Genomic DNA, 22,774 nt, shown 5'->3' with positions numbered 1-22,774 from the left:
AACAAGCGTGCAAAGTAGCCTATCTGTAACTGTGCTTTGCATCCGCTTTCTGCTGATTGTTGAACGAGACTCACATGCTAAATGACCGACCTACAGTGTACACTCGTTCATTTCGTTCATGAACGACATGTACCAGTTAGTTCAATTCGTTCACGAACGAGATCTATCTCTCTCGTTCAGTCTCAACAGCGACCGGTCAGTGTGGGCGTATTCGTTCAGTGGAAGATCTAACCAATTACATCCCTTCACAGCCGGAACTGGAATGCTATTTGCTGACGTGACGCGAATGAGAGCTAACCAATACTTTCTGTTTTACAGTTTTTAGAGAAGTGCATGACATGAATTAAACGTAATGAAGTCGTTTTTATTTGAAAGAATAATAAATGATACAAAATGCACACAACACCTGCTTGCAGTACAATAACTGAGTAAACAGGGCTTGACATTTTCCATTCAATAAAAATGACAATGTTAATTTGTCTTTGTTACATTTAACCATCAGCTTGCATTATTTTATTATTTTCGTAAGGATCTTTACATTGTGTCCGTTTCTGTACTTGTTGAACAAGAGACCTCATCTTTCGTTCACGAGTGAGAAGTAACAGAATCAGCGGGTCCTTTGACCCCTTTCGTTCCTGAACGAGATCTCTCTCGTTCAGACTCAAACACAAGCTCGTTCGTTCAGAGAAGGGCGTATTCGTTCAGCACATTCAACCAATCATATGCTCTGTCAAAGCTCACACTCGAACGCCATTGGCTCGTGCTTTAGACACTCTTTTAAGCCAAGACGCTCTGTGCTCGAAGGAGAGATTTCAGTGAACGAGAACGATTCGTTTACTTGAAACATTCGTTCAAAAAGAACGATTCGTTCACGAACGTAACATCTGTCGATGAAACGTTCTGTCGTCTTCAGTGAGCGGACAAGACTGTGAGGAGCGATCGTTAAATGGAAAACGCGGAGTGGAATATGCGGACCTTTAACGGTGTAAAGAGAAAGTTTTTTGAGGGGATGTGAATCCTCTCCACTCCACTTCAGCTACCGTTCTGTTTCGCCTACCAAAGGGCGCCAGCCTGTGAGGGCAAATGGGCAGTGGCTCAAGCCACAGAGCCACCCCGTGAACGCGTTCCGGTTCCCGTCGGTCCGGGAGTTTACGTTTTCACACCTGTGTATCGATTGCTTTGTTCCGAAACCGGGGGTTAAATCGATACAATATTTACATTTATTTTAGTTCGGTTCGCATTCACAAGGCAATATTTCCAAACGGACCAAACTTTGTTAATAAAAGTCACGTGCGAGTAAACTCTCATTCGATTGGTCAGAGTGCATCTGTTTATTTTCCGGCCAGTAACGCGAGTGATAATGAGCGTCAGCTGCGCGTTGTCTCGCGTATCTCACGGCTGAGCTCGGGAAGCATAAAAGGAGGAGAAGGACGAGAGAGAACCACGCCTGGATTTTATGTTATGTTTTATTGTGTTTGTGTGGCCGGCAGTCGACTGTGAGGGAGCTGTCAGCACTTTACTTTCGTTTTGTTGTTTGTTTATTTTATTAAAAGTTTGGTTTAACGTTCGCCGGTTTTCGCCTCCTTCCTTCCTTACTTTGAACATTGTTACAGGGAGCCATTAGCAAAACAATCCCTTTTGCGTCACGCAACTTTACATAATTACTCATCATTGTGATACAGTCTGGTTCGTTGGTCTGTTGGGTCGGATGGCTTTCACACGTCTACCGAACCGCTCCAGAGTTCGTTTGCAATCGGGTCCACCTTGTTCAGGCGGTCTCGGAGCGATTGTTTTGGGGCGGATCCTAGCGCGATTGCCGTGTTCACATATGCCTAAACGAATTGAAACCAGGAGAGAAAACGCACCAGGTTTCGAAACAAACCCTTATGTGTGAAAACGCCCTAAGAGGAGAAATAACTGAAATACGGGAGAAATAACAAAACAGGAGGGTGGCGGGAGATTGGTGTGAAAAACAGGAGTGTTGACAGGTATGCTCTACTCATCTGGCGTATGACCTCAAAGTACCGTGAGAGCAAATGGCTAACGTAAGTTATCTATGCTTCGAATCACTCGCGGTATTTTGACCTACAACTGCAAAGCGCGGCATGAACTTACATGGTTTCGGATTCATTTTAAAACCTGAGCAATGTATTTATTTTGTATACGATTTACACATTTCAGCTTGTCACGTATGCTCACTTTTTGGTGCTTTTATTTAATTTTATTATTATTTTATGTTTTGTTGGGATAGTTTTTTAATTGTCATAGGATGGCTTTAATTGATTTTCTCCTCCTCGTTTATAAATTTATTTTTATGTTAGTTTTAGGGATGTTCACGATACGATTTATTCACGATTTACTTTTACAAAATGATTTGATATCCATTACACATGCCCTGTATTATTTCTCAAATGCTGCACATGTCTTTGTAATGTCAAATAACAAAACTAAACTGCAATTTTAAAACAAATTCCAAATTAAATAAAAAACGAATAATAAAAAAATTCCTTTAATATAAACAAAGACTTTGTGCTTTTTACATTTAAGAAATATCATGTCCACGTTTAAGTTTGCAGTAAACACAGCGGTGTATGTGTTGCGATTCAGTTAAAGGCCTCCTGCAATGCCTTGGAACGCGCAGCATTAGGCTTGTTCGAGATGGCCAAATTCTGCTACATTCGCGTGGTTTTTACATTCAAAGACATCAAAATCAATAAGTAATAGGCTATTTTCTACCTGGGTTTTGAGGCCAGCTCTACAAACGATCGGTTTGAATGGGCGTTCCGCCATGAGGACTTGGAATTAAACGCCCACTGCTATGATTGGATAGCAGTTTGCATAGTAAACTTAGTTGGAGCCTTCTGTGAATTTGGTTAAAGAATTTGGTTAGGTTACACATTAGTACCATTCGCACAAGATTAGCATTATCTGGGGACCTTGTGTGATTTATAAATTACCTCCCTACGTCAGTATTTCATGTGACGCAGTCGCACAGGATGATTTTACTCAAATTTACTGACTTATTTCCCGGATGTGATGGCAAGGCTTTGCGTATAGTTTGTATAGCCTATAGTTGCATGGTGTTTAATGATATCCTTGCCTGCCAGCATTTGAGACCCGTGATCGTGAACCGGACAGAAGATCACCGCAATCGCGGGTCTCAAATGTTATGAGAGTTTCCATGATAAATAAAAAAACGGGAGACTCCCGGTAATTTATGGATATGACCCAGCACCCGAAATAATACCAAAACACTTCAAAACAGCCTCCATTATTCGCAAACTGTGGATAAAACCTTGAAAAATAATATGTGAGCCCGCCAAATCACAGAGATCCTGATTCACAGACAACCTCTGCAATTATTACAAATGACTAACGTTACAGGTCCACAGGTAGGGATGTAACGATTCACTCAGCTCACGATGCGATGCGAGTCACGATTCTGATCTCATGATGCGATTTATTCACGATTTACTCACGATTTATTTTTACAAAATGAGTTGAAACAAATTAGAAATGAACAACTTCCCTTGCATTATTTCTTAAATGCTTCACTTTTCTTTGTATAATAAAATAATGTTTTATTTCAAATAACAAAACTAAACTGCTATTTTATAACAAATTAATAATAGAAAAAGTCTCTTTAATATAAACAAACTAATACTGTCTGAGCTTTTCTTGGATTTTTTTGCATTTAAGAAATATCAGCATGTCCACGTTTAGATTTGCAGTGAAAATAGCGGCCCCTGCTGTTCAAAAATGTATTGCGATTCAGTTCACACCTCAACCGATTTGAATCGTCACTCATTATAACCGATTTTCAACCGGCTCACGGTGAATCGTTACATCCCTATCCACAGGTAATACTAACTTAATCCCGTGGGCATATCAAGCAATCTCTAACAAAGCAATAGTGACGCATGGTACAAAAATGTTTTACTCACATAAGATTGCTGCGCCATTCCTATCGGATCCAATATTGACGGCACAGAACTGCGTTTTAATTTTAGTCTCTCCGCAAATCCAGCCTCTACCTGTGCCTTGTTCACGAAGGAATCCTCGGAGAAATGAAACAATCAAATGCTCCATGTTTTTCCCACATGAGCTGGAACATCTTTAAAAATAAACTTTAACCACGCATTCCTAATATCGGAATCCGAAGGAAGGTTATACAGTGACTGTGTTCTTCCACAACCAGGTCTGGCACAATATTTAGCTATCTTTAACTGCATATTTGTTTATTGCTTGCTCGCTCTATCTGGTTCCGCGCCACTTGTGTTACTTCAGTTCTGTCATGCACGAACCAGTGGGCGGGGCTAGAGAAGTAGTCGTTGATATTCTTTCTGTGGAGGCGGTGTTCAACCTAGATAGGTGCATTCCAGAACCTGCCCTTCGCTGGGCCTGGTGTCAATAACAGTTGTAATCTCAGTAACAAGGGCGTTTTCAGTTCTGACACTTACATGATGTTCGCGTGAATACGATTCCCTCTCATATAACAAAAGCTTGGGTTAAAATTGTGGTTTTAATTCATGGCACCTTTAAGGTTGCGATGTTCGATCTCTTCCATGTAGCCACAAACAATAGGTAAATCTGTAAATAACACATCTTTACACTCTTTTAAAAAAATCATATTTTGTATTTTGTAAAATCACTTTTTGTATATAGTGCATTTATTGTTTTTATTTAATTCTCAAATTTTCTATCTTAATGTATATTTGCACTATGTTGCACCATGTGTACACTTTCTTCTGCACTAAGCTCCTGTCGCCAAGTCAAATTCCTTGTGTGTTTAAACACACTTGGTAATAAAGCTTCTTCTGATTCTGAACATACAACAACATTCTGTGTGGACTTGAAACGGGTCAGATATACGGTATGTTTTCTCAGCGGATAAGATCGCGAAAAATGATCAGCTCTGTGCTATCGTGTCTCTGAACCGGAAAACACTCACATGCAACCGCAATTAAGACTTAAAAGATCGGGTAACACACTCAGTTTCTGCCAATCTCATATTAATTTTGAGTACCTATACAGTAGTATTGCATTAGTCGTATCTTCGAAGAGTATTTAGTTTGATAAAATTTATAAAAGAAAGATACAGCTGTACGATTATTTCCGGAAAAACACAAGCTGCTGGAGGCGTGCAGTAAGACGGAACTACAGCACGAGCTCATCATCGCATTAATCCCTTCGTGTTTTTTTTTACATTATGCACGTACACGCCAATTGCCAACAAAGAACAAACATATGACTTAGTTTGACTTACCTGTGTGGTTCATGTCCGGCATCTTTTAGCACTGGGACAGCGCCACCTATAAGTTTCAAACGATCTCCAAATCCAGCGTTATGTCCTCCGTTTATATAGCATCCATCACTGAAATGCCGTGAACAAACAAACACACCTCAAACTTCTCTCCCTATCGCAATAGTAATGAGCTGCAACTGCAGGCCCACAGCGCAGCCAATCTTGATAAGCGGGTCTTCCGATGCTCGTCGGTTGGCGAGCTCTTTCTTTCGCCTTGCCATGCTTTTCCGGGAGAATTGCCTAATAAAAGGAATAGGATCCCTGTTACGAAATGGTTACACTCTCTGGATCATCCCCTATCTCCCATCTAGTGTATTATACGCCATTCACCATGTAGGACATAATATATGTGTGAACAAGTGGCTAATATGAGGTGCCACTTCAGCAGCTCTGCTAGTGAAGGGGGCGGGACTCTTCGGATTCTAAAGGGGATTTTATTGGACAAGAACTTTAACGAGAGTCTGAAGTGTTGCGTGATGTTTTGAACAGTTTTGAATGGTTATATCTCCTAAATGCGAATTTTGTCAGCACTTAATAGCATATCAGTTTATTGATGTCCTCAAGGCTCACTCATTCTTAATAAAAGGAAAAAAACTTTCATTTTGGTTTCACTGGATCTTTTAACATCAACCGACTTATATCATCATATTATAATCGTTTATATATAAAAGTTCTGTATATGTATATGTGAAATGTAAAACACTGGTGATACATTTCTAAAAATGAGTTTGGAGCTAAATTCATTGCAGAAGTGGTGTAATGGAAGAAGACTACTATTCTAAAACAATGCTGCCTTGCAAGCACACACTTTCTCTTAAAATAAACTGGGAGAGTACAGCTGTAAGCAGTCCATTGAGATCCCATTTAACCAGTGACCTTGAGCTTGGCGTTTGAAGACTGACCGAACAGAAAGCCAGACACAATTCAGCTCACAATTTCTCTTCTTGGAGCAGGAGACGCAGGAGTATGATATCATTAGTCTGCGTGGGTCTCTTCTGGGGAGATCTGGAGAGGCTCACACAGATGGAGAGCATTGCCCAGGGGCTTGAAAGACCAGAAACCCATTCATACCTTAACATGTTCACACAGGACTGGGATAAAAGAGGAAATACAATCATCTACGTGCATTCAGCTTTATATATAGATGCATTTCCACAATCGGATACAAATCTGAGACTTACATTAAATATAATAATGCAGTTCTATTCAAGATCTGCCATATGGAGGGCAATATATTAAAGGCATGTCTCAAATGTGGATCTGAATATGGATTGTCATACAGATGTTCGGAATCCATAGGGGAAGGTGAGAGACTCTTCTCTTTAATTAAGCATTAAATCCGCCTCTTCGGTGAGTTAATGAAGCTCTTGACTGGCAATGGGGCTCTTTGGCAGAAACCAACAGTGTCTGTACCCAGATCCTGCTTTGTAAGCTTTATCACCCCACCCCCTGATGTTCTCAATAAATGGATCACCACAGACTCATTAAAACACTTTTATTTGGTGTGTTATAACATTTTGAATACTTTTAAAATAATTTTAGTACAAGTGAGGTGAAATATAGTTGCACATTAAATAAGCACTGGGTTTTGTTTGATCACATTTCTCATATAAAATACTGTAAAATTCAGACATAATATATATTCAAATGTATAGAACAATGCAATGTAAGTCGCTTTGGATAAAAGCATCTACCAAATACATAAATTTAAATATTCTTATTATTCAGGTGTTTTATATGTGACAGTCATAGAATCTGCCACAGATCCACAGCTGTAGCAGTGTTTTAAAACATAATAGCATAGCATATGTCAAGAGCTTGCACTGGTCAGCATATTTAAAATGATGTGTGCAAGTCAAGAGATTGATGCAAGTATAAAAGTCAAAACCCTTTAAAACGCCTAATAATTATATAAGGCATGTACATAAGAAAAATATCTCATAACACAAACATGATAAATAGTCTAAAATATAGTCTGTCATTTCATTTCACAAATAATACACATTATATGTTTGTGGCATATGGTTCAAACAAACAAGGCATCACACATACAGTATTCTACACAACTCTATGTTTCTATCATAATCTCACAAACAAGTGATAGAAGGCATGGACTTCTTTTGGGTGCTGTAAGCCAAGTTAAAAAGACAGTTATAATGCAACAGCTGCTTTACCATACCTTTAACATTATTATATGATATAACGAATGGCTAAAAACCTTTTGGTTGATCTAATATCTTAATTCCTTAAGGTGCTCTCTGGCTTCACATTAGAGGTCAAGGACAGGAGGATGAGCTGTCAAATTCAAGTGAACCATTTTCAAGTGATCCATATCCATATCCATTCATCTTTCTCAATTTCAGCTGGTCTGGGTGATCAAGGGCTAGGGTCTCCTCAACGGCATCTTTGGTAGCAAACATTTGACTAATTTCTACAAATGTCTTATTTTTAGTCTCAGGTATAACAAAGAACACATAGATGGCCACAATCAAACACACGACACAAAACACCAGATAGCAGTAGGATCCAGCAGACATCTGCAATACAGAAACAGGACAGAACAAAAACATATTTAAGATTTTTGTTATACTATGAAAACATTGCAACATCCAATATTAACACTAGGTGAAAAAATTACTTGTCCATCCACCTTATTTTTGAAGGCGGAAAGGACTGTCACGATTATTAAATAATCGTCTCATCGCGATTGTTTGGCCTCATCGCGATGGTTTCAGATTATCGCAATTATTGCACATCTCTATAGAAGACACTAGGGGGAGCTGTATTGCCTGCATATTGCATATTTTAGTGTATATATTGTAACTAAACTAAGCATGGTAATACTTGTAAAATGTACCACCACAACACAATCGCTTAAAAAGAACTAAAGCATATACCATAAAAATAAGCAGTACAATATAATATTATTTAACATAATCTCAGTGTGAAAACCAGCCTACCAAAATTGAATTAACATATAAGTAAAATTTTATTGTAGTGAGAAAAAAACAGACTAGAAGCATTTCTATGACTGATAGCATTTTAATGGTGGCTTCAATTCACTCCTGATCAATTAACTTAATTTACAAGTATTTGGCTGTTGTATTATTGACAGGTAAAAGCCTAAGCCTTAAATTTATGATGACCCCATTTTTTCCAATGTATTTCCAATAAAAAAAACATAATATAATAGTCTAATATTCAGAACAATATGGTCGTTTCAAAGCTGAATAAAAAATGTATGAGAATTAAATGTCAAAACTCTAAAACAGACAATTAATCGTCATAATCGCAATGATTTATTAGACAGTTAATCGTCAGGCAAATTTCATAATCGTGACAGCCCTACGCGGAAGTAAACGACGTGACGTACTTCCTTTTTGTGTTAAGACTTCCATATTATTAGCCGGCCGGTGGAAAACAATGGAAGTGTGTCGCCGCGGGAGCCAGTCAAAGCACTTTTAAAACAGCTCTGATTAATATTTTTCACACCCGCGATGTATTACACAGTGGGAAGATGAAGTGGCCTGATATATCAAATGAGGATTTATTCAATTACTTTGTATTTTCTCTCCGAGTTGACAGGTCTTCGATGCGCAACCATAAAAGCACAGACGTACCAGTAACGTTACATGCACAGTGGGAAAGTCAGTCGAAATTTGTACATGGCAGCCAACGAATTCGTGTTTAAAAGCAGATGTGAATACCAGTCAAAGTGGAGCAAACATTCCTGGATCCTTACAACTTATAACGGAAGAATGGAGACGGCTGATTGCTCTTGTATCGCAGGTCTCCACCGAGCTGCAGCATCCATCACAACTTTCTAAAAACAACTCAAAACATACTAACCAATAACTGTTCGTTTTTATGTCTATTAAATAAAGACAATATTTCATGTTGTTCATTCTCTCCCTTGCTTGCTTCAGCTTTAATCCTCCTATTAAGATGGCCTGGTAAAGGCTAGCAGTAGCTAACTGTTTAGCGTGTTGACAAAATGTTAAATGTGCTTTGGATAAAAGCGTCTGCCAAATTAATGAAAATGTAATGTAATGACAGGGCAAGTCCTGTAACTGTTAGTCATGCAGCTGCCATCCTCTGGCAGGTAGGTTTGCTTTAGCCTATTAAGTTTTTAACTGCTAAATACATATAAAAATGCTAACAGCTAAATTTGAACTTAAGTTATAAATATTATACCACTATTTGCATACTGTTTTAGTTGTGCTAACTCTCCCTGTAAACTCCTGCCTTTGAACGTTTATTACGTTAGTAATAGTTTATTAGTTATTGTAGTCAAGTAGGAAAATTGTCCAGGAAGAAGGACATCCAGTAGGCCAAAATAATGAATAATGGATGCAGATCATAGTATGCGCGACATCCACATTCAGCTCTGGAGCGTGTATTATGGTCGAAGCAAATGTTTTGTAGACATATTTTTGCATTTGTATCGGCTATTATGGCAACCAACTGCACACATTACACTTGTACCTTTGGGTTCCATAATAAATATGAACTTGCCAGTCAAAACAGCACACTTGTCTCACTCGCAACACGACTGTCATTAGCTATAGTGGCTCACCGGAAGTCTAACCACAAACAGCTCAAAGATGGCTGCGCCCACATTTAGGCCAAAAATAAGGTGCATAATTCAATTGTTAGACGTCAAACAAAAACAATGACACATGGTCCACAATGCCTATTGGATGATCAGAAACGTGGTCCACCAATAAACAGTGAAGTAATAAGGAGAAAATCAGATAGATAATCATAAGACCATGGATAATCAGCTCACGTGGAAGCTGTTTCTCATTTAAATGCGAAAAGGGTTTCATTAAAGGCACAACATGATAAACAAAACATTTAAAGACAATGACTCAATTGACTTCAAGTTGCTGGCACAAAAATGCAACTTCTTTTAAACATCTGGGTAGCATCTGGGGAAAACAAATGTAACTACCTTAAAACAACTGGACCAAAATAGACTGCACTAAATGGCTTACGATACCTGCAGAAAAGGAAAGATGAAGCCGATAGTGAAGTTAGACATCCAGTTAAGTGACCCTCCAACAGTGTATGCAGCTGGACGATGAGATTGCTTGAAGAGCTCTGCTGTGATCAGGAAGGGAACGCCCGCTAAAATAGAAAAACAACATCCATACCATTGACACTATGTTTCTTTATCCTTTTTTGAGGCTCTTAATGAAACACGCCTGTGAAACCTGGTACTGTTGTTGTTGTTTTTTAACACCCTAATAAAGGCCATAATACAAGGCATAATTCTGAATACATAAAAGCGCAGGCATTTTAAGCCCATGCATGTATGCATTGCTCTTGTGTAGTGCAACAGTTCTTAGTGGGAGAAGATAATAAACTAGCTTTATGAAGAGCTCGTTATCTCAATGTGCAGGAGGCAGAGATTGTTTCACTGCTTAAGTTCTAATCCCTTTTGGTTACAAGTGAAAAATAAGGAGGCACAAGGTGTTATTTCAAATGTAATGAATTCAGGAACAAGCCAAGCGATGGCTTCATTATTTGTGCATGATAATTGCAGCAGGAGGCGTGCTGCAGTTAAATTGATAAGGAACTCTGCTTGTAATTCATTGTTCATGCAGGATTTTGTCTTAAAAAGCCATATTCATCATTGTTTATGAACAATGAGCCATAAAAAATCCTAATTAAAGACGTAATTACACCGATTGAGACTGGGGCCTGAGAATGAATTATAGATTTTGGAGTTGGGTTGGATAATGCATCAACTCAGTAAAGCACTTGTAGTCTCATTCATCACTGCAACAGAGCTACTCCTCTCTGCTCTTATTGTGTGCATAAACTATGATTCTGACAATTACATAGCACTAATAGAGCAAAGTACACACTTTAAAACTTTGAAACTCTCTCAAACTTATTAAGAATATCTTCTCCTCAACTATATTGCTTAAATGTTTATAATGTAGTTTAGTTTTATTTGTGTTTTGGAATAGCATTGTAGGCTTAATTTATGTACCATACCTACATCTACACTGAACTTACAGTGTGCTCAAAATAAGAAAATTAAATTGTTTTAAAGTATGATGTAATGTTTAAGCCAGTAATGCTTTTACAATGTTATGTAATATTTGATAAAATACAACATGAAATACCTGCATGTTTCCTAATTCTCTTAATGAAATAATCACCTAAATAGATACCTACAATCATTAAAAGTGCAATTACATAATCATTGTTCAACATTTTACATATTTTTTATTTGTCTTGTCAGGGTAATGTGCATAAAATGTTTTCAACACTTACAGTCGTTTTCTATTAAATGTTTGAGAGCCTCTGTGCTTTGTTGAACAGACAAAATATAAAACTAAAAACATAAATAAAAATAAATATGTGTTTTTTATAAATACATTTTTCGAAATACCTGCTTAAACTCAAACAAATCCTAACTGAACTGGGTCTGCAGTAAACGATTGCGATTGCTTTTCAAAATTCTACCCCCAGGTGTCGCTATTTCACTACTTGAAGACGTCATCTGGGAATTCAGGGTCAAAGAGCAGACAACTACTCATCCAATTGAAGCAGTTCTCTACTGATTGCATCTGAGCATGACTTAAATTGATGTCATATTAAAGGGATAGTTAACCCAGAAATGAAATTATGTCACCATTTACTCACCCTCAGGTTGTTCCAAACCTGTATACATTTCTTTATTCTGCCAAACACAAAGGAAGATATTTGGAAGAATGTCAGTAACCAAACAGATCTATTATCTCATCCCCCATTCACTCCCATGGTATATTTATTTTCCCTACTATGGCAGTAAAGAGGGGATGAGATCTTTTTTGGTTACTTAAATTCTTCCAAATATCTTCCTTTGTGTTTAGCAGATCAAATTAATTTATACAGGTTTGGAACAACCTGATGGTGAGCAAATGATGACAGAATTTTTCATTTCTGGGTGAACTATCTCTTTAAGAGAGGAAGATATATAAAGAGCTTACCTGGCCCTATACAGAATCCAGCGATAATTCCAACCACACACCCCACACTCACATATTTCATGAACGACACGTGCGTCTGTGTGAAGCACATAAAAACATGATCAGCCATATTAAAAAGACAAACACATCCAAATAACCATTATAATTACAGTAAAGTTTAACTTCTCTTACAAGCTTTATTTCACTTACTTGAAGAATAAGAGATAGTGTTATTCCAGCACAACACATTCCCATGACACCAAAACCCCCGATTATCAAAGGCCTTCGTCCCAGACGCTCAATAGTGAAACACTGCAAAAAAAATTCAAGGTGCAACATGGATGCTTACAAAGTGAAACACCTATCACATTAATTAGTATCCGCTGAACTGAAAGAATGAAAGGATGGCTTTTGCCGTTTTTCTGACGCAAATGGTGTGGAAGCATAAAGTGGAACCTCGTTTTTTCATTAGATGCTGCTAAAATTGAAAGCCAACACTGTGTGCTGTTGACTTAAAGGCGGGTGCAGCTGACATAAGAATGAATAGCTGTAATTTTATAACCAATCTCCAGCCTTCCTCCCGTGTGCCATTCGCCTCCCAAGTGAGGACCAATTGACACTGACAGCAATGAGTTCTTCTGACTAACAGCGTGCCTCTTCTTCTCCGGCTGCTGCTGGTGCATCACTAAATCCTGGCTAAGCAACGCAACTGGGAGAGAGACCGTGTCTGGCCTTCATTACAGCTTTGAGATGTGACCCAAAGATGAAGCCGGTAAAAACAAGACACATCATTCTCTCTAATGCTCATCTTATCCAGTGTTTTTTATGAGTGTTTCACTGCAGCAAAAATACATAACGTGAGATGTGGAAGATTGAGGGGAAAGCAAAATGAAGACGATTGAGAAGTGAAGAGACGCTCTCCTTTCCGCTGGTGTTCTCAGCTCGAGTGAATTCTAATAAACAATTTTACATCACTGAAACCCCCTGTCAAATATGGTGAATTAGGATAAGCTGGGATGTGATGGGACACATTTTCAAAAGCAGGTTTATGTTAACGTATTCTGGTTGGGTTGACATCAGTGCCGATCCTAGACGTCTGGGGGGCACTAAGCAAACTTGTAAGGGGCCCTTGTACAAATAATTAAAATTAGATATAGGCCTAAACATAACTGTAAACTATAAGAAATAAAAAACAACTAAATTAACACACTTAAACGAATGAAGACTGAAAGAATAAAAACATTAAACTGGGGGTTATTTTATACTTAAACAATTAAGTATAAAATGAAATAAAATTTTTGAGTGACCTAACGCATGGCTCTGGAACCATCTAGCTGTTAAAAAAACTATAACATGCAAACGCTGTGCTTTTACTAACAAATGAGTGATTTACTAACAAAAATAAAGCATGATAAATACAGTTTTCTCAAAAAAGCTAAGCATACGAAAACACACCAATAATTCTCTAAATGTGATGGAGCTAAACTAAAAATGGGCAAGTTAGGGCATATCATGGGCAAACGAAATATAGTGGACAAATACTGAATTTGTAAATCTGTACTGGAGAATTTTTTTGTAATTCATTGCATAATTTGGCAAAACTAAATAAGACTTAAAAAAAGTACCGTCTTGTTCTTTTGCTTCGCGTTGTTGCCATTTTTTTCTCCACCCAGACGGATAACTCCTTTTTAAAGCCATGGTCATATGTAAAGACGCATATCAGCAAATCATGCGCATGTCATTACCTGCCGCCCACTGCATGATATCCGAGTATATAACAGTAATTAAATAAATTAAGTATTAATAGGAAATTTCCAAATGATTCCTCTAAAGTTGAATCCGCAAGTAATAAAAATAGTGTCTTGTTTACAATAGTGTTTTTGATTCGGTACTCAATGGGGCCCCCTGCACCACCAGTATAGGAATGTCAGGAGAAAGTAGCTACTGGTATATAGTTATTGTTAGTAGTTAAGCATCAAAATCTGTCATGAAGCAATGGACTTAATCCTTTTTACATGATTTCTTTCTGGTGTATTTCGCCAATAAAAAGTGGAATGAAATAGTAAAATTGCAATTCAAATTGGTCAAATTCTAACATTTTCCAGTCAAATGCTTTATATCATATGATAGGACAGAACATTTGGTAATTATGGGACTGCAATATAGGTGCAGACAAAGAAATACACTAAGGTTGTATTGTATAATTATTTAAATGTTTCAGAATTCTTAATGAATGAATTAATTAAGAACTTCCAATTTATTAAAGCTATTTTAGAAGGATATAAATTATATGAAGCATATAATGTTTTCTGTTTACATAGTAAAAAGTGTCTTGACATTTCCAGAGAATTGCATGAAAGTGCTGGGTTACATCACAGTAAACTGTGAAGTTTTTAAGTGCAAAAATGTCCCAGATAACCAGATTAGAAATGCATAGAAATTTAGCACTATCAAAAATGTTCAATTTTCACATGCCCCTGTAAACACTACACATCAGCTATGACAGAATAAGCATCGCTTGAATAGGAAAACTTACCCCAATAAGGCCTGCGACAATCTCGATAGCTCCAGTTCCAACAGTGGTATACTGGATCTCAGGGGCCGGAATCCCAGCATTCTCAAAGATGTTGTTGGTGTAAAACCATATCTGGCAGAAATGGAGATAAAAGGATGAAAAAAATGATATAGGCACAGGAAGTGATTTCGGCTTGTACAGGTGGCATATCATGACTATGAGCAGTTACTGTGTACAACACTTTAGATTCAATTTGAGAGCTGGAGGGCTGTGTGTGAGGTTAGGCAGGGGGGTAATCAGAGACAACACAGACGGTTTGAGAGCTGCTGGGAGTGTAGAGGACACACAAGGCCTGCCTCTCTCCTGCTGCTCATGCTGAAGTCAGCCAAGACTCACCACCTGTCAGCCCCGTTTACACTGACTGCACACACACTAACACACTCACATGGTCACCTGTCTCCTAAGAGCCCTCCAGTCAATGTCATTTAATATTTAAATTTGATCTCAGAACCCCATAGGGCAAACCTAGCTAGTCCTACTTTGATTTGACATCAACCGCTCACGTACTTGAACAGGATTTAACTGTGATTTAAGGAACTGATGTTGCAATGAGTTTGAAAAGAGGCTTCAAGGTGATAAAAGGTCAACTACTGATCGTTCAACTGCATAAACAAACAACTTAAAGGGATAGTTTACCCAAAAATAAAAATTCTGTCATTATTTACTCACCCTTAGACTGTTCCAATCCTGTATAAATTTCTTTGTTCTGCTTAACACAAAGGAAAATATCTGGAAGAATGTTAGTAACCAAACTGATCTCATCCCCCATTTATTGCCACAGTAGGGAAAATAAATACTATGGGAGTCAATGGGGGATGAGATCTGTTTGGTTACTAACATTCGTCCAAATATCTTCCTTTGTGTTCAGCAAAACAAAGACATTTACACCGGTTTGGAACAATCTAAGAGGGAGTAAATAAAGACAGAATTTTCATTTTTGGGTGGACTGTCCCTTTAATCCATCTAAAATCTCAATATGAAATACTGTAAATAACAGGCTTGAATGATTTATATTGTTATTTTAAAAATCTTTTGAATATTTCTAGTGGACGTAGGACAGAGATAAGCACATCGAAAGAACTCTGCATTGCTACACTAAATAGACGATCATCAACTGCTACTGCTTTTTAGCACAGATTAAATTACCACAATATACCATTTATATACTACAAAAATATACCACATTTTTGCAAAATCTGTGAAAAGAATGATGGTATTTAAACTATGTCTGTAAATAGCTCATATTTTTAATGGCTTTAATTATGGCTTTTGTGGTGCAGAATTTATATGCCTCGGTCCTTACAACATTTTAGGATAATATAATCTCCAGGACATTTCTGTAAAAAAATGCATAACAAAGTTCTCTTTAGATGGTTAATAAATTCTACAATATTTTTATATGAATTATTATTCGTAGCCCAGATATCCAGTTCAAATACTACACGCAACATATAAGACATCAATGGCAAGATCAAATGAATGCTGGCACTCTAAGAAAAAATCTTAAAATGAAATTCTGCATACTGAAAAAATAAGAAAAAGAGAAGATATTATTTATAGATCCATCAAAATTATATCACAAAAATTGCTGCCTTAACAATCTATGTCACAAATAATAAAATGCATCTAATTTGCTTGATTAATTGCTTATATTTATTGCTTTAGCAGGGCAGTGCAAATTAGATTCCATGAACACATTCCTAAAAAATTGTCATTTGTTAAGCTCTGTTGGGTAAAGAATGAGGTTTCTGTCAGCTCTGTATACTCTTAATCATCTGAATAATTAATCTGCGCTTAAACTATTTTAAGAAGGTAACACCTTCCCAACAAGTAAAAAATGAGAGATCTTTAGCCATTTTCAGTTTAGGCCCATAGTGACTGCTCTGCTGCAAAACTTGGATTTATTCTTGATTTCCAAGGCACTTTTCTGTTGCAGATAAACAAGCAATATTTTGTGTAGTCAACTCTATATCTTAACCAGTGCTTACCGCATCAATGCCAGACAGCTGCATGCCGATGTTGATAACCACCACAGAAAGGACCTGCCAGCGAACAGTGTGGTCCAGTAGCAGCTGCCAGACAGACAGAGTCGCCACTGACGACAGAGAGCGTTGCTCCTCCTGCATCTCCTCTATCTCTGCCTGGATGTCACATTTAGCCCTGTACCATTTTAGTGCTGCACCAACAAACAGAACATAAGCTAAAGGTTTCATGCCAATGTATATCAGGGATCGGCAAGCTTTAAACAAAAAAATCCCATACCCAAATAAACCACACTGCGCAACCTACCGGAAAGGCCAGTTTAGCTATGTTTAGTTTATTTACTTTACTTAGATATAAGTAAATATAACATAAAACAGACAACTACAAGGAAGGATCACTGTAAAATTTAATTTATGTAGATGCTATGGACTTTAGCCTTGTTATAATATACAATATATAAATATAAATATTTATGTATTTTAGATGACGATAATTTCTGCTGGAATGTGAATATTTAAATGTAATAATTATCAGCATAATCAGAAGTTTAGTAATGTTTTTTTTTACAGTAATAATATATATGCATTTTAAACAGATGCAAAATTGCATAAGATGTTAAAACTTGTTTTCAATGGTATATTTCCTTAGAAAGTTTGTCTTAGAAAACCTTACAATAGTTTGCTAAGATTACTATTTTACCTATTTAATTATTATTACAATTAATTTACTGGTGGTAATATAAGTATAATATATTATATATTATACTGGAGTATTGTGAAATGCAGGATAGGATTATTATTAAAATCGGATTATCATTCCATCAAATGCAAGAATCATCTTCAGAAATAAATTAAAATAGAACAAATATGTGATGTAGATATGACGCATTTATACGCAAAAGCATTTCTCTCACCAGTGATAGTGGCATGAACGTTGTGCTTCTCAATCAACAGGTACCGTGGACTTTCTGGAAACCATGGTAACAACATCAGCTGGATGAAGGTGGGGACAACCACAAGGGAGAGGAACAGAGGCCAATGCTCCTCCTGCCAATCAAAGCGGCACAAATCAAAATATTGTATGGAGCTTAAACCTACTTCATCAAAACATTAATTAGATGTATGTTTTACCTTTCCCAAAAGTTCATGCAGGCCCAAGACTTGAGCTGAAAAAACCCCAATGCAAATGAATATGCTGGGTACAAGCCCCAGGAAGCCTCTTAAGTTTTTAGGGGCGATTTCTCCCAGATACATGGGCACCACGCTAAGAGAAATACCTGAGTGGAGGTAATAAGCACATCAGAGATCATTTAGGTTATTTAAATCCCTATTCTGCCAGACATGTTTGTTTTTCAGTTGGGGCATACCTGAATGTATTCCTGTTACAAAACGACCAAAGATGACCATTTCGGGTGAGCCACAGATCCTACTGAACCCCATGAGCGTTCCGGCTAGGAAGACCAGTCCAGTGGAGTTGACCACTGTTCCTTTCCTGCAAAAGCAAACAGTGTGGAGTCCTGTTCTGGCACTGCTCATTAAGCTGGGACAGTCATGCTCAATAGCCAGCCACCTGGGAGTTTAACTATCAAAACCAGATAACTGATGTTCCATGACAGTGCTGGGTGAAATAGCTGCCTTCCTTGATTAGTTCTATCAAGTTGTAAACTTTCCTCCTGATTTACAGACGGCTGCACCGTGTTCTGCGTTATGATCACTTCACTGCTATAAAACATTTTGCAGGACTGAAATTGATTAGAACAATAAATAGGGTCATGAATCATCGTCTTTCATTTGCATTTAAATGTCTGCAGTCAAATCTTGTGGCGCCACTCAGAGACACTCACAGACAGAAGTTCCAGAGTCCTTGAAAAGCACAGAATAAAAGTGTAAGCTATGGCTAACAAATTGCTTATAGTCAGGGCTGGATTATGGATCAGGCCAGAGCCCTATGACCCCCTACAGTATTTTGCTAGTGATTTTTTCTAATTCTTTTAGCCAAATCGCCTTTGTTGAGGCGGATATGGAGAAAGTGATGGGGTGTGTGGGTGTTGGAGGGGAGGCTAAAATGTGCTCCCATTGTATCACAGAGACACTGTACATTTATTGAACAGCTCAGTCTCGACACAATGGGATACTTTCAAAGTTATTTAAAATATAAATTGTAGCTGTGGTCATTTGAGAAGTTGAGGAGAGTCATGAACAAAGAGCCCAGTCGTTTCCAAAGTGCAAACAGGGCCATTTACAAGGCAAAGGCAAGGTTGTTCGGTGCGGTCAGAGGGGTCAGGTGGGGTGACAGATGAGAAACAATCTACCTCAGTGGCCTTGACACTCTGAGGAATTCCTGGCAGAGTGTCCACACCGTACCAGATGTTATGGGTCTCCTACCGATTTACCTTCCAAATCTGGTGACCAATGTGCCAACCATCAAGGAACCGATGAGGCCTCCAATCGCGAACACAGAAACAGTGAGTGAATACATGAGCGTCAGGGCCTCTTCGTTCAGTCCAGTTCCATTCCGACTTACCACTGTATGGTTATAAAAGTCTTTAATGTACTGTAATGTGAGTGACAGGAAAGAGAGAGACAGAGAGATTAGATATTTAAGCAGAACACATATACTTGCAATTTAACACACATAGCACTGTAAAATGTATTCATGCAGGATCTATTGACAGAAATGCAATATAATATACATAATTATGTCTTGAGAGGTGTATAAAGACCGTACATAATGATGCGTTATGTTTTTATTACCTTAGAATAAGCTATTTCTATCTACATACAGTACACCGCGGGTCCCCTTGCATGGAATTCGCCATGTTGTTTCTACAGTAGCCCTAAACGGACAAACTGCTCTACAGATCGTTTCGTAAATACGTTATCTCCTTCAGCAAGAAGCGAAAACGTGCCAACATCTTAGTCCTGTGTCAGCCACCGTGATGCTTCAGAAGGGAGAGGTGGAGTGAGCCGTTGGTTGCAATTCGCAACCTCACCACTAGATGCCGTACACAAATTTCATACACTGGACCTTTAAATAACCATTTTCAAATACAAATACAACATTCAGTTTTTCCATTAAAAGTTTAAGTTTACACGTTAAAGCTAGTATGGCACAAGTCTATGGACTTACAGGACTGTCTTGTGACAAGCACTCCTTGCTCTTTTTTCTATGTCACTCACTTTTTCCTTTGCCTGCACTTTAAGGTCACAGCTAATTTAATTCTAGTGTATCCAGATCATTCCGTTCCAAATGAATGTAATCTGAAACACTACAGTATGCTATAATACAGTGGAAAAACGTGTGTGACTGTCTGATCAGTGAAGGGCACCCATCACAATCTTTCAATTCACTCAACACCTAACTACAAAAAAAGGCTGTATCATTGATAATACTGACTGAGCTTCTGCTTTAAAATATATATAGGAGTTTCACTTGTAATGTTTGGATTTTCGTATTTTCATTAGTACATGTTGTTCCAAGAACAACAACACAAAAGAAAGGCACTTAAGTAGGGTATATAACAGCCAGTCAGGAGACAGGAAAATTTAAATATTTTCATCATTAACAGGCTAATGGGGCAGGGCAAATAGGTCCCTACTTATATACATGAAGAGCTGCTAGAGGCAACCACTGCAGCACAAAATGCCTGACAAGCCAAGATGAACAAATAACATCTAACTGCGTCATCTATAAAAAACACGATAGTGAGGCTTCGACACTTTGTTTCTTCAACTTTCTAGGGAAAGTCTAAGGAAAACTATGAAACTATGCCCCATGTCCGTTGCTGTGCAAACCTAGCTCTCATGTTAAAAATATTTGTGTACTGTATATAATGAAAGATAATAGCACTGTATATGAAATACTAGAATTTTAAATATTAATTCACGTGGGTATCCCAGAATTCCTAAATTCCAGAATTCACAATTTATAACAAGAATGTATAGAATGTATAGAATCATGTTAAGTAGGCTAAATTCCCTGAGATCCTGCCTCAGTAAAGCTTTTGTTCAGGTCACTATGTTTGTTCTCTGTCCCAACCTATTGTGAGGTATTGCCCCAGACTTGCATCTCTCTGCTGAAAGCCAATCAAAAAAAGGCACAGGACTGGTGATGACTAGAAATGTATTAGAAATGTTTCCAACTGATTTACTTGTTTTGATGAGCTATTTTGCACAATTGTATACAATTTGTATAGTCCTTACCCCAGCAGGAGAGTTGACCACAGCTAGATTGTATCCATAGAGCATAGAGCTACCAAAAGATGTGAGTAAAGCCACTGCCAGCAGGGATGAGGTAAGGTGCTATTAAAGAGAAATATGGTGACAAAACTATAAATACATACTGTATTTAGAATTAAGATAGAAAATGTAGAGAAATGTAAAAATATCAGGATTGTCGATTGGGGTGGCTTCAGATTAATATACCCCAATAAGTATTTGTTTTGGACTGGGAGAACAAATATTGTATGTAATATATACAACAACACATGCATTTCATAAAGATAATATTATTGTATTTTGTTCTATTTTATACAGACATCTTTGACAAACAACAAAGTTGAAGCCACAGCTCAAGCCAGAAGAGGAGAGAACAGCTCTTTCTCATATTGCTTAAAGTAGTCTTTAGGCTTAGATCATATGTGGAAAACTTAATTTGTCCCACTAAGTGGACACAGACGCAGTTGATTATTTATACCCTGCACGTGAGGAAAGATCCTAGAAATGTCTTGTGATATTAAATTGTGATATTAAATTAGTCCTTTATATAATTTAATTTCTAAAGACGATCATTACATTAGAATCATTACACGTATTACCGATAATACTACATATTTTAAGACATGACAAAACCATCTACCAAAATTCAATAGTTTACTAAAATGTAACTTTATTTTGTTAACATAAAGACGTCATTTTTATCCTACACATTTTAGACTACCACTAAAGATGACACGTACATGTTATCAAAGTTAAACAACTAAACGGCTACAATAATAACATAGCAAAACAATCAGAAACTCAGAGCCATAACAAAAGTAGTTTTTAGCATACAATAAAAATGTCTCAGTGACGAAAATAGTAACTTACCGAAGTTATTGTGCCTGGCGTCGTAATTAAAACTTCTTCAGCCATTTGATTCTTGTATTTATTTATTCAGCACATAAAAATAAAGACTACATGTATGTAAAGTTTAGTTTGTACTGGCGGGTTTTTGGTGCTACCGGTTCACCACCGACTTCATCTTGGACCTGAGGGCGTGGCCACACTGGATAGACGTCTACCCGGCTCGTATGATTGACAGCGTGGATGCAGTCCTGAACTCCCGCTTTGCTTCCGGCCATTGGCGCGAGACATTTAACAAGACCGGCCTGTGTACTCACATGATACTCAACAACGTGATTCCTGCTAAAATCAGTTAGTTAAGTGAATTTACAAAGACTGCAGTGACTAGATCGAGGGGGCCATGGAAAATTCTGTAGTGAGTAATCCATAAAGACAGCACATAAAGCAAAAATGCGATGTTTGAAGGGTTTGGCGTATCAAAATCGCCGTCAAAAGCGTTATTGACTTCCATTAGTGTCAGTTCAGCAAACTCATTCGGAACTCGGAGGCGAGTTAAGTCTGTTTTAAAGCCCGTATAGCTCCTATTTCTTTAACTACTTATTCTCGTTGTTGTAATTGTGGTAACCAGAGGAAATTCACCGGATTAATGATGAAATCAGACGTCCAATCTGTTCAATAGAGCGTTGAAATGAGTTTCAGTCTGGAGTTAGGAGTTAGTTGTCCAAGAATCAAACAAAGAATATCTTAGCCAGCCTAAAGCTGTTTTGAATGGTTTTCACATGTGTTATGCATAATAGAGTTTTTTTGGTTGTGTAAAATTTTGGGGGTAAAAAACAGGTTGGAGAACATGTGGCCTATTTATGTATTGAACACTTCAACACTG

The 22,774-nt window shown here is 37.7% G+C and overlaps 1 protein-coding gene across 1 annotated transcript; it reads right to left on the bottom strand.

Annotated features, from left to right (window-relative positions):
* Nucleotides 1-6,820: 6,820 nt before the first annotated feature.
* slc2a15a (solute carrier family 2 member 15a) lies at nt 6,821-22,081 on the bottom strand. Its single transcript, XM_057342082.1, has 12 exons — nt 21,916-22,081; nt 21,031-21,129; nt 19,221-19,381; nt 18,195-18,319; nt 17,959-18,104; nt 17,742-17,874; nt 16,834-17,021; nt 14,807-14,917; nt 12,481-12,582; nt 12,292-12,367; nt 10,308-10,435; nt 6,821-7,842 (listed from the first exon to the last, which is right to left on the bottom strand). The coding sequence occupies exons 1-12, from the start codon at nt 21,958-21,960 to the stop codon at nt 7,582-7,584; spliced, it is 1,575 nt and encodes a 524-aa protein (XP_057198065.1). The 5' UTR covers nt 21,961-22,081; the 3' UTR covers nt 6,821-7,581.
* Nucleotides 22,082-22,774: the final 693 nt, after the last annotated feature.

Source organism: Triplophysa rosa, linkage group LG9 (genome assembly GCF_024868665.1).
Source record: "Triplophysa rosa linkage group LG9, Trosa_1v2, whole genome shotgun sequence".
Lineage (NCBI taxonomy): Eukaryota > Metazoa > Chordata > Actinopteri > Cypriniformes > Nemacheilidae > Triplophysa > Triplophysa rosa.
Note: the sequence above shows the minus strand (reverse complement) of the source record. Positions and strands in the feature narration are given on the sequence as shown.

Excerpts from the sequence above, each read along its gene's own strand:
- slc2a15a (XM_057342082.1), bottom strand. The coding sequence starts at position 21,960 with ATGGCTGAAGAAGTTTTAATTACGACGCCAGGCACAATAACTTCG. Across the intron at positions 18,105-18,194 it reads TGTAACAGGAATACATTCAG|GTATTTCTCTTAGCGTGGTG; the intron begins GTATGCCCCAAC and ends ACCTCCACTCAG. Across the intron at positions 10,436-12,291 it reads TGGATTCTGTATAGGGCCAG|CGGGCGTTCCCTTCCTGATC; the intron begins GTAAGCTCTTTA and ends TTTCTATTTTAG.